Source organism: Myotis yumanensis, unplaced genomic scaffold (genome assembly GCF_028538775.1).
Source record: "Myotis yumanensis isolate MYYU_CA2020_CCGP unplaced genomic scaffold, mMyoYum1.0.hap1 SCAF_5, whole genome shotgun sequence".
Lineage (NCBI taxonomy): Eukaryota > Metazoa > Chordata > Mammalia > Chiroptera > Vespertilionidae > Myotis > Myotis yumanensis.
Window position 1 is genome coordinate 96,431,108 of NW_027223756.1, and position 12,594 is coordinate 96,443,701.

General features: G+C 47.5%; 1 protein-coding gene across 3 annotated transcripts in view; it reads left to right on the forward strand.

Annotated features, from left to right (window-relative positions):
* The first annotated feature begins 497 nt into the window (after positions 1-497).
* DOCK5 (dedicator of cytokinesis 5) overlaps positions 498-12,594 on the forward strand; it is a 207,977-nt gene continuing 195,880 nt past the window's right edge. For 2 of the 3 annotated variants that reach the window (XM_070416608.1, XM_070416610.1), the window contains exon 1: positions 498-665. In XM_070416608.1, coding sequence (XP_070272709.1) covers positions 623-665 — 43 coding nt within the window. In that variant the 5' untranslated portion in view covers positions 498-622. Of the gene's footprint in view, positions 666-8,266; positions 9,086-12,594 lie in introns of those variants that run through there. The other variant, XM_070416609.1, reaches the window with a different exon arrangement.

Sequence of the window (12,594 nt, forward strand, 5' to 3'; positions counted from 1 at the left end):
TCTGCGGCGCGGCCGGGAGCCGGCACCGGGTGGGTGGGGGTCCCGGGGGCGAAGCAGCGCGCACGAGTGCCATCCAGGGTCGCTGGGCTCCAGCGCGCGCGGGGAGGGCACCCCGCAATCCTCGCCCGCCGCGGCCGGCGCCCGGCCCGGGGTGCCCAGCGCCCCCAGCGCAGCCCTCCCGACGCCCGCGCCGGGGAACCCGCCCACGGATCCAGCCTCGGGGAGTGAATCCCGGTGGAGAAGGCGGGGGGAAAGCAAACCACCAGCAGGGCTAAACCGGACCCCAGCCTGCCCTGGAGCTGCTGAGAGAAGTGCGCCGGGCGCAGCCGGAGCCGCAGCGGCCGGTCGGCGCGGGGGCGGGCGGAGGGCGCGGCGGCGGGAGGGGCCGGGGCGGCGCCGGGAGGGCGCGCGGGGAGGCGCGGCCGCCCGCCCAGCAGGTGACCGCGGCCGGCGGAGCTGAGCGAGTGCGGGCGGCGCCGGCAGCGCAGCGCGAGGCCGCGGGGCAGGCGGAGTCCCGGAACATGGCGGAGGGGCCCGCGGCGCGCAGGAGCGCGGGGGCGCGGCGGCCGGCGCCCCGGGAGTGGTAGCTGCTGTGGCGGCCGCCGCGGGCGAGGTCGCCGCCATGGCCCGCTGGATCCCGACCAAGCGGCAGAAGTACGGGGTCGGTGAGTGCTCCCGACTCACTGAGTGCGGCGCGAAGTTGGGCGGCGGACGCGGGCGCTGAGTGCGCGCTGCCGGGATGGGTCCAAGTCCGGGTCCGGGTCCGGGTCCGGCTCCCGCCGCCCCGCGCGCAGGCGGATCCCCTCCCGCGGCAGCTGTGGGGCGGGCGGGGAGCAGAGCCCTCCGGGCCTCGCGGGGGAAGTTAGTGGCTAAAAGTGCATTTGGCATTTGGGTCCGGGACGGGTCGAGTTGCTGCCGAACCCAAAGCTCCAGCGCTTGGCTGAGAGGCAACGCCAGAGGCGAGGGCGCCCCCGGTTACTCGGGGGACCCCCGCTCCTCCCCTCAGAGCCGTTCCCTTCAGGAGTTGCAACCGCCCAGGTCGGCGGAGCTGTGGTCCCCGTGTCTGCCTCCCTCTTGGGCTCTCTCCGAAGCTCCCAAGGGAGGAGTTGGGGGTAGGAAGCCCCCTCCCCTTCCTCCGGGCCTGGGTGCCGGTTACAGCCGTAAAGTGAACGGGGACCCAGTAGGTGGGGATGCGGTGGGAGCGGCAGGAAGCGCGCGCTGGCTTGGGAATGGGCGTGGGGACCTGGGGCTCACCTCCTACGGGGTGTAAGGAGCGGGTCAGGACTACTTTCGGAATCACGAATTTCGTCGCGGGCTCAGCCGAGGACATTTTACTTTTTAAATTTTATGGGTTGGTTTTGGAAAGAGAGGAAGGGGGCAGAGGAACGTTCACTTTGTTGGTGCTTTCATTGGTTGACTCTTGCATGGGCCTGACCGGGGATGGAGCCCGAAACCTTGGTGTTTGGGCCAGCGCTCTAACCAGTAGACTACCCGGCCCGGCTCAGCTCAGAAGACATTTTATTCAGGAAACGTGCCAGGCACCTGGCATCCGCAGCAGTGGCGCTGGAGGGTCCCCTGACCAGTGGAGGGGTCGCTGCTGTGCTGGTTGGGAGCCCAAACTGAGTGCCAGTGCGGGGTTTTGATCCAGGTGAACACCGTGGTCCTACGCAGGTCTGTGGGAAGACTGCCATTCCAGGGAGATTATGGTGGCAATTAGGTTTCCGAGGGATTCCCCGGTGTAAACAGATGTGTGCGTTGAGAATGGTATCACTTCCTCTCAGGTTCATTCATTGGGCCTATTCGTAACCTAATCTCTTATTTTACTCCCTTTCCTGCCCCATTTTTCCTCACCTCACTCCTTACTAGGGAGAGGTCCCTGAACTTTCTGATGGCAACGTCACTTTCAGAGATAACTCTTAACATCTCTGGGTTCTTTTAGATTCTGTAGCCCTGCGTCAGTTAATCAACCAAACAGAGCCTCTCCATATATATTATTCATTGTATTGCCCAATTTCAAACCTTTTTTACCTTTAAATTTCTTTTAGAATCCTTGCCCTCTCCCATGGCTACATCTCAAATAGTTAGGCGTTGTTTCTCCTGCCCCTAACGAACCACGGGCCATGACTTGGTCTCGAGGCTTCAGACAGGGACTCATAGTCCCGTGACAATAAGTAGCCAGTGGTAATGGAGGTAAAATGCTATTTAATAGATGGGATTGTTTAAAGCATATTGAGCAGTGCCTAACTGTTACTTAGTACTTACAAAAAAGGTTATCAATTCGAACTTACGGGATAAAAGCTGTTTCCAAAACTACTAGGACTTTGGTGTAGTTAATGCAATCATAGCTCCAAAATGTGGTTTTTCTTGAGATAGTCATAGGAGCAGGTATGATATGTTCTACTTTTTCCCCTGCCCTGGACTCAGGTTACCTTATTTGTCATCATTCAAGAAAAGTATTTGGGCCCTTAACTGGTTTGTCTCAGTGGATAGAGCGTCGGCATGCAGACTGAAGGGTCCCAGGTTTGATTCCCATTAAGGGCACCTGCCAGGTTGCGGGCTCAATTCCTAGGAGGGGGCGTGCAGGAGGCAGCTGATCAGTGATTCTCTCTCATTGTTTCTCTCTCTCTCCCTCTCCCTCTCCCTCTCCCTTACTCTCCGAAATCAATAAAAATGTATTTAAAAAAAAAAGTATTTGGGAATTGCATTTCCAGGGCATAGGTTGTAGCAAAGTTGCCCCAGGATAAAAGGATAGAATTTGAGACACTCATTTCACTGGCCACAATAGATTGTGATGAATCCATTGACAAAAGGACCCACTGTTAGGACAGATAATCTGAGAATAAATCTCTGTTGTTTATTCCTAAAGCACATTGTTGTTCATATCACCTCGGTGCTTGGAAGCCTCCTTGGCCTACAGGGTAAAGTCTAAACAGCCCAACTATCAAGGTTCCCATAATCCAGTTCAGTGTATCTTCACCAACCTTATCTCCCCTGGCTTCTTTCATTAACCCTCCACTGCCCTCCTAGCCCTTGTGCAATACGCCAGGGAGTGTCCCTCTTATGACTTTGCTCCCTTGTGCTTGTCCCCTGTCCAGAGTGCCCTCCTGCCTTCTGCAACCCACAATCCAGACTTTTCATCGGGGCTCAGATCCATTCCCACCTTCAGACCTCAAACCTTCATACTTCTTTCTCACAATTCCTACAACATGCCATCCCTTATTTCATTACATATCCTGCTGTCCTTGGGTTTAATGAACCAGAAGGTTATGGTTTTATTTTTTTATAAAAAATATATTTTTTATTGATTTCCGAGAGGAAGGAAGAGGGAGGAGATAGAAGCATCAATGATGAGAGAGAATCATTGATTGGCTGCCTCCTGCATGCTCCCTACTGGGGATCAATCCCGCAACCCTACCATGCAACCTGACCAGGAATCAAACCTTGACCTCCTGGTTCATAGGTTGACACTCAACCTCTGAGCCGTGCCAGCTGGGCAGGTTATGGTTTTCTATCCCTGTCACTCGAGAGGTAGACCAGGTATAGAGTGAGCATTTACTAGTAGTAACTGCTTGTCCTTGGTGTGGGGATGATGTCCTAAAGCACTAACTTAACTTCTGTGATGATTTAATGCAGTTTTTCCTCCACTAGGTTTTAGCATCTCGTTCACTCTAATATAAGTTTCGTTTTGTTTTGTTATATGGATGACAAACTGAGAGCCTTGCTGAGAAACAAGGAAGCATAGAATAGACGGACTCTATTTACATGTAATTGGAAAAAAATGGCTTGTGGGACTTTTGGGGGGATTGTTTTCAATTCCAAGTGTCTGCTAAACAGATTTCATTTCCAGGTGAAGGAAACCATGTTTGGTCATTTTGAAGCCTCAGAGCTGCTCTGTGTAGGGTAGCACTTTGATCTCACTTTGAATTGTGGGCAGTGGAGCCAGCAGTCTCTGCTGTCTTATGTTATCTTGGTGCCACTGTTGGCTGTCCCTGACATAGCCTAGATTTTTCTACAGGGACTGAAATGCAATCTGCCTGGGCTCTCTTAGTTCTTAAACATAGCATTATTGTCTCAATCTTTAGCATTAGGTGGGATTATTATACCTACTAGACGAGGCCCAGTGCACGAAATTCGTGCATGGGTGGAGTCCCTAGGCCTGGCTGGCAATCAGGGCTGATCAGGTTCCCCACCTCCTCCTTCCCTTGCCACCTGCACTCTGCCACTGTGCAGTTCCCCGCCTCCCTGCCTCCTCCTCCCCTCACCACCCATGCACCATCACTGTGCGGCTCCCCGCCTCCCCGCCTCCCTACCCTCCTTCCCTCGCTGCCCACGTCCACCACTACCACCTCCAATTCCCCGTCCCAGCCCGGGGCCCAGCCCCAATCGGGTGATCGGGACCTGCCGGCCATGGGGCGGGACTAGGAGGTTGGCCGGCAGGCCCCATCGGCAATCGGGGCCTGCGGGCTAGGGGCAGCTCCTGCGTTGAGTGTCTGCCCCCTGGTGGTCAGTGCATGTCATAGCAACTGGTCGTTCCAGTTTGTTTCTGTCCTTCCAGTTGTTCTGGTCGTTCCGTTGTAATGGTCGCTTAGGCTTTTATATATAGAGATGTGTGCTATCTTATCAAGTGAGAGAACCAGTGGGCCTGCTTCTTTAAACATCTGGTCCATTAATGCCCAGGTGTGAAGGGCTCAGTACCTGAGAGCTTAGGAAAAAGTGCTCTTCCCCCCAGCCAGGGACAACTCTTTTCTTTCTTCCTTCCTTTTTCTTTCTTATTTTCTTTTCTGTTACTCTTTCTCTGTTTCTTTTTTAGTGTGTTCTGTTTGAGGATATGAGGCTATAAACACTTTTATTTAGATTTTAGTGATAAATATTCACATTGGTGCCTGGCCAGTGTTGCTCAGTGGTTGAGCGTCAACCTATGAACCAGGAGATCATGGTTCGTTTTCTGATCAGGGCACATGCCCAGGGAGCAGGCTCAATCTAATCAATAATTCTCTCTCATCATTGATGTTTCTGTCTGTCTCCCTCTCCCTCTCTAAAGTCAATAAAATGATTTTATAAAATGAATCAAATTGTATTGAAATACAGTTGTCAAGATATTTTCAAAATTTATGATAGTGTAATAATATATATGCTCTCTATTAATTAAAAAACAAGATCTAGTGGTTAAGTCTAATAACTACCATACTTTTGAATTAGTGATGGGCATAAATGATTTTTTAAGATGCCTGCAGTAACTGCAATATGATATGAAAATACCTGTGATCTACTGGTACTGCCGTTGTAACTGGTTTTATTGCCTATAGTCGTAATTGAAGTATATGCTGAGTGTCAGAAAATAGAACTGTACTTTTTTTCCTTTTCAAGTCCATGATCCTCTGAATTTGAACACAGATTAAGAATCCTTGGCTGAAGATCATACAGCTAATTAGTTATGGAACCAGAATAACCAACAACAGTAACACTTGTTGATCATCTGTCTACAAGAAACACTGTGCTCAATATTGTACAATTGTAATGAATTGAAGAATCCTTGCCCTAGTGTATTCATGTCCTAACAACATTGAGGCTAAGAATGAAGAAATAGAGAATTAACATTTATTAAGAGTTTATCTACTGACAGGCACTGTTCTGCATACATGGAGGTCTAGAGACACTTTCAGGGGTCCATGAGTTTAAAACTTTTTTGGCAATAATACTAAGATGTTATGGACCTGCTTTCACTCTGTTCTTTCGTGAGTATAGAGCAGGGGTGGGCTAACTTTTTGACTCGAGGGCCACAATGGGTTCTTAAACTGGACCGGAGGGCCGGAACAAAAGCATGGATGGAGTGTTTGTGTGAACTAATATAAATTCAAAGTAAACATCATTACATAAAAGGGTACGGTCTTTTTTTTTTTTTAGTTTTATTCATTTCAAACGGGCTGGATCCGGCCCATGGGCCGTAGTTTGCCCACGGCTAGTATAGAGGGTAGTTTCCCAGAAGCTATATGGAGTGTGGTATTGCAACAGATTGAATGTAGAAGCAGATATGAGAATCCAGCAGCCTTTGTGAAACCAGACATTAAAGAGATTTACAAGTATGTAAAACAATGCTACTCCTCTATGTGTTTTGTTTGGAAAATTGGTTTTTAAAAAATTCATTTTTAAACTACAATTGATATACAGTATTGTAGTGATTAGGTATTTATATACCTGATGAAGTGATCACCCTGATAAATCTGACACCATAATTAACAAATAAGTACTTTTTAAGTGAAGATCATACAGCTAATTAGTTATAGAACCAGAATAACCAACAACAGTAACACTTGTTGATCATCTGTCTACAAGAAACACTGTGCTCAATATTATACAATTGTAATGAATTGAAGAATATTATACAATTGTAATGAATTGATACAATGTTGCGGTCTGGCTGGCTGAAGCCTGGCTGACTAAAGCAGGTTTCTGGGGTTTTGTTTAGCTTCTATATTTGTTACAATGTTTCTTAGAGAGCAGCTGAGAGGCCGGCAAGGCAGGCGGGGAACCTGGCTTCCTCAGTCACTGAAGCAAGCAAGCCTCCCTGTTCGCGTCAGCTGCCTGGCTGCCGGCCGCCATCTTGGTTGGCAGTTAATTTGCAAGTATGTAAAACAATGCTACTCCTCTATGTGTTTGAAATTTTAATATGGTAAATAATTATAGATATAACCCACATAAACAAAAGCTCTTTTGGTTTCTCAATAACTTTTAAGAGTGGAAAGGAGTTATGAGACCAAAAAGTTTCAGTGTTGCTGTTTTACATATTATTTCATTAAATCATTGAGATAATGCTGTAATTCTCACATATTATCCCATTTCTAGATTTAAAAAAACTGAGGTTCATTTCTCACCCACGGCCATGTCCATAGCCATATAAAATCTCACTCCTAAGCCAAACTCTTCACCGTAAAGTGTTTCCCAAACTTTAGTTGTTTACCTTGATTTCTGCCTGTCCTTGTGTGGCAGTTTCGTGACTACTATCATACCCACTTCTGTATTCTACTTAGTATTTTCTTTATGTTGCCTGCCTTTTTCTTTCTTTTCTACTTAAAACAATTATTGAAAAAGAAAACATCACATTCTTACCACAAAAAGGAGGACCAAAATCACTTGCCAATACCTACCTTAATTCGTAATGTCTAGTACCGTGGTCGGCAAACTCATTAGTCAACAGAGCCAAATATCAATAGTACAACGATTGAAATTTCTTTTGAGAGCCAAATTTTTTAAACTTAAACTATATAGGTAGGTACATTGTTATTAACTTAATTAGGGTACTCCTAAGGCTTAGGAAGAGCCACACTCAAGGGGCCAAAGAGCCGCATGTGGCTCTCGAGCCGCAGTTTGCCGACCACTGGTCTAGTGTAAGAGGGAATTTCCCCCACACGGTGAATACACTGCTTTAGGCATGTTTCTAATGAGGTACAATCAGCAGTAGGGGAAAGAAACACTGAAGTAATAGATAAAATAGATTCAGTGAGTTGTTTACACAAAGGATTATGTGAGCATTGAACTAAATGTTGTTATTACATAGGAAGGGAACAATGGGGATTTGCTTTTGCTTGTTTTCATTGTCTGTGGAGGTTTCATGGAGGAAGATGCATTGTAGGATTGGCTCAGTGGAAAGATAAAAGCTTGGCCACCGTGGTGAACAGGGTGTAGGAGGTCTGAGTCATTGGATTAATGCCGTGTTGAGCACATGAGTGGCAAGGAAAGAAGATGCAATCTAATGAGAGAAACAAGGCATTTCAAGTCATTGTTACTCCCCAGTACCAATAAGGAGTTGTGATGCCGTACAGTAAACACATAAGTACCATACACGGGGCAGTGCAGGGTAAATGATCACAAGGAATGTGGAGAAGGAAAAGCAGTTCAGAGGACCGGCGAGGGGCTTTGAAACAAAGGTGGTAGTTACTCCAACTTTAGTTTGCCTGGATTTCCAGAAGGCTTATGGTGGTCAACCTGCCATCATGTTAGCTGAAACTTAAATTAACTGTGGTTTGTCCTCATCTAAATTTTAAGAGACTAATCACTAGGCCTGGGAGTAAAGAATCAGATCTCATTGCAATGAATTTTTACATAAAGCAACATTTTTTCAACTGCTAGTTTATATCCAGCAATGTTATTAAGTATACTAACATTATAATTATAAGTCTAAACATATGTAATATTTTAGTACCGTCAAAAGAATTTAAAAAGGAATATTGGTCAAATTCTGTTACAACTCCTCTTTCAATTCTTTGGAATGAGTTTGATAGAATCTGACCCATATCTGTGGCCCAGGAACTTGACCAAGCTCACATAGTTTGTTCTTCACTACGTGACTCAGTGGAGGGACATTTAGTTTTCTCACTGATGAAATAGGTAAAAATCACCCATGGTAAGTCTACTCTCTGTGGACATCGGGAGTCCTTTGACATTGGTTTATAAGTAGTCTCCAGCATAACTCAGGGTTTTATTTTTGAGCTAAAAATGTGCTTTTGAGATTGGGGTAAGAAGTGATTTTGAGGCGGAGATTTGGGCGAGGAAGGAAAAGCAGAGGTTGGCTGTGTTAATTTTGTGTTTCCAAGTGATGTTCAGGCCATGTCCTCTCACAGCCTGGGCTGTAGTCAGGGTTGTCAGAACTGCTGGCAGCCATTTCCAGAGCCAGAGACAAAAATGGTCTTTGTCTTTGACACAAAGCTCTGTGTCATCGCAAAGCCGCTGTTGTTCAAATGACTTTATATTCCTGGACCCACCTTTCCGGTCTGTGTCATTTTCTCTTACATTTTCACACCTCATTAAACTGTGGAACTGTTGATATCAGAGGAAGTAGTTGGACCCCTAAGATTCCCCTCAGTGAGACTACTGGGTGTTCATTCTTTGTCTTTCAAAACAACTCAGGGGGAGGGAATTGCAGCGGAGAGGAATTCTTTGAAAATAGCCCTTTGCTGACTCACGGAAGGTGAGTGAGAAGGCCTCCTGCGGTCTAGTCTGTTACCTGCACCTGCGGGACGCGCCGTTCCTTTTCTGTGAGCAGAAGCAAGTCGTCTACTAATGGTCTAGCACCAGGTTCCCCACAAACGTGCGTTGTGTGAAGGGCGGGGGGGAGAGGGGAGGGGGCGCGGGGGGGGGGGGCGCGAGAGGGGGGGGCCGGCCCCCTTTCCAGCCACACCCCGTTTGCCAGGAAGAAGGGCTCTCTGCACCATTCCGAGGTCCCGGAGGGCAGCAGAGCAGCTCCCTCACTGCGATCTATTGAAAGTCAGCCCTCGACGCGACGCAAGGGTTTGTAAAAAAAAACCAACAACAAACATCCCAGGACTTATTTATTTTGTAATTGGAAGTTTTTGCCTTTTAACTGTCTTCACCCATTTTGCCTAACACCTCCCTCTCCCCACCCCCCTGCTTTAGGCATTTACAGTCTGTGTTCTATAGCTATGAGTTTGGATAGATACCCAAAAGTGAGATTGCTGGATCTATGGTAGTTCAGTTTTTAATTTTTGAGGAACCTCTATGCTGTTTTAAGTAGTGGCTGCACCAGTCTGCATTCCCATCAGCAGAGCACAAGGGTTCCCTTTTCTCTACTTCCTCACCACACTTGTTATCTCATCTTTTTGATGATAGCCATTCTCGTAGGTGTGATATGTCATTGTGGTTTTGTCACCGGAAAGGGGACGGGCCTAGGGCCAGGAGCCAGTCTTCCTCAGGCGGCCTGTAGTGTGTGGGTTCTTGATATGCAGGAAAGATTTCATAACACGAGCCCAGGTGACTTTTAGAGTATGTTTATTAAAGCTGGGGACAGAGAAACAAGGGCGGGCCTAGGACAGAGAAGCAAGAGGAGAGGGACTAGGTAGGGCTGCTTTGGCCCCCTGGGAAGGTTATGGGAAAGAGATGAGCTGAGGTGGGGCTGCTGTCAGCTCCCTGCAAAGTCAGAGAAAAGGGGGCCTTCGGGACAGGTTCAGGGGGTTAGCCTGGGAGGAGCTGCCACGATCATTGCTGTTCTGGTTACAAGTCTCCTGGGGACCTATTTAGGAGATGCTTGCCTGTCTGGGAAGAAGGGGAAGGGAAAGGCTCAGAGCCAGGGAGGGAGCGTGTGCCTGGCACTTTTGTTTTGAGGGTTTTTAGAGGCTGGGAGCTTAGGGGGAGTCTTACTGGAGGATCTCAGTAGAATACCAGTTTTCTAGGTGAGCTGCTTCAGGGTCGTGGCCCCCACTGATTGGTCAGTGTCAGGGCAGGGAGTTCTTAGTCATTGCAGCTGGTCCAGGTGTCACCCCCCTGGTTTGGCTGCTTTTCTTCCCCTGGAGCTGACGTACAACTGAGGCCTAGATGCTATCTCTGTGGAGGAAAGGTCAGGGGGTCTAAACCGTATGACCAGGGATATGTTAGGGGAGGAAATGCCATCCTGCAGGGGGAGGTCTGGGGGCTAGTTTTGCCCCTAGCTAGGCACGCGGGGCTTTTAACCCTGGTGATCTTCTGTATCTGCTGTGAATTGGTTGGCCTGTTTATTCAGCTGTCTCAGTTTCCCCGTTCTACTTGCCAAGGAATTTTTCTAGCTTCTTACTATCCTGCCTCAGTTTTGAGTTGCATTTCCCTGATAATTTGTGCTGTTGAGCATCTTTCATGTACCAATTGGCCATCAGTATGCCCTCTCTGGGAAAATGTCTTTAGATCATCTGCCCATGTCTTTTATTGGATTGTTTGTTTGTTTCTGCCATTGAATTGTATGAGTTCTTTACGTATTTCCGATATTGACCCCTTATCAGATATGTGATTTATAAATATCTCCTTCCTTTTGGTAAGCTGCCTTTTCATTTTGTTGATGGTTTCTTTGCTGTTCATCTTCCCCTTTATAAGAGTTCTGGAAAGGAAGTTTGTGTTGGAGGTTGGAGCCTGCAAAGTGGAAGTCACGCTGCGGGTCCATGGTGGTTACCCGGTTTCAGGCCTGCCACGGGCCCAGCGGTCGCTGGGCACTAACATGGTGTTGGCTGCAGAGTTAACAAGCAGATATCACAGGCGTGCCTGAGAACGAATGTCCCTGTGCTGTACCAAGTGCTGAGGGGTGAGGGATGGGAGGGTCATGCATTGATCATAAAGTGTTGTCAAACTGACTGAGAAGGGAGGGAACTTGGGTTTATTTTTAGACCTGTATCTTGAGCAAGATGGTGATGCCATGTTCTGAAGACTTGACCTAGAAGCTTGAGTAAGGTTTCTTGTCCCCAAGGCAGCTTCAACTCCTGTGCTCTTCTCCCTGATGGCCCCGAGGGCTTAGTCCCAGGGACGCATCTGCTGGGACAGCCACTGTCACTCTCCTGGGCAGGCCCATCCTGGAACAGGGACCGTGCCTCTACCTGCCAGCTTCCTTCAGAGCAGGAGCGAATAGCAGGTGCCTGGCTCTTCTGTGTCAGGCAGAGAAGGTCTGCCCCCTCAAATCATGACAAGGTGGCTCTTTGATTTTCCATCTCGCAGGGTTCTGCGGCACAGATTCCATGGACTTACATGGTTTTGTATCTCTTGTCAGTCAGTGGGTACTAGAAGCATAGTTATACATTTATGGTTTTAGAAAAGGTAGTCTTAAGGCTCAGAAATGTTAGGAACTTTGGTGTGCTGTGTGTGTAGTTTGTTATGGTTTGAAAAATTCAATTAAAATTGGTACAGTTTCTATCAGTTATTGATTAAAAATTTTTTAAAATATATTTTATTGATTTTTTACAGAGAGGAAGGGAGAGGGATAGAGAAGTTAGAAACATTGATGAGAGAGAAACATCCATCAGCTGCCTCCTGCACACCCCTAACTGGGAATGTGCCCACAACCAAGGTACATGCCCTTGACCGGAATCGAACCTGGGACTCTTCAGTCTGCAGGCCGACGCTCTATCCACTGAGCCAAACCGGTTAGGGCTATTGATTAAAATTTAAAATGCTTGTACCCTTTGACTTGGCAACTCCATTTTTAGGAGGTTGTCCTACAGATATGCTAACATATATGGGGAAGGACATATGGTTATTTATGGCAAAGTCATGAAAACAACCTAAATATCAATCAGTTGGGAATGAGTTTAGTAATGTATGGCACATGCATACAATGGAGTACTATATGGCCATTTAAAAAGAATCAGGTTCAGGATAGACAAAGTGTCTGACAAAGATGGCACTGACATACTGTGATTAGAGGACGATCTCTTCAAAAAATGGTGCTTGGTCACTTGGTTATCTGTTTTGAAAAATGTCACCTGGCCGGAGTGGCTTGGTTGAATGTCGTCCTAATACACTGAAAGGTTTCCAGCCAGTCTGGGTATATAACTGGGTTGTGGGTTCACGCCTAGGTCATCAGGGGCACCTATGGAAGGCAACTGATTGATGTTTCTCTCTCACATGTGTTTCTTTCTCTCTCCTTCCCTCTCCCTTCTCTCTCTCAAAGCAATACAAAAAAAATATTTTTAAAGAAAAATATATTGGACCCCTATTTACCTATGTCATTAAAAAAAAAAAAAGTCAGATTCCAGCCCTGACTGGGTGGCTCAGTTGCTTGGAGCATCATCCTGTGCACCAAAAGGTCGTGGGTTTGATTCCCAGTCAGGGCACATACTTGGGTTG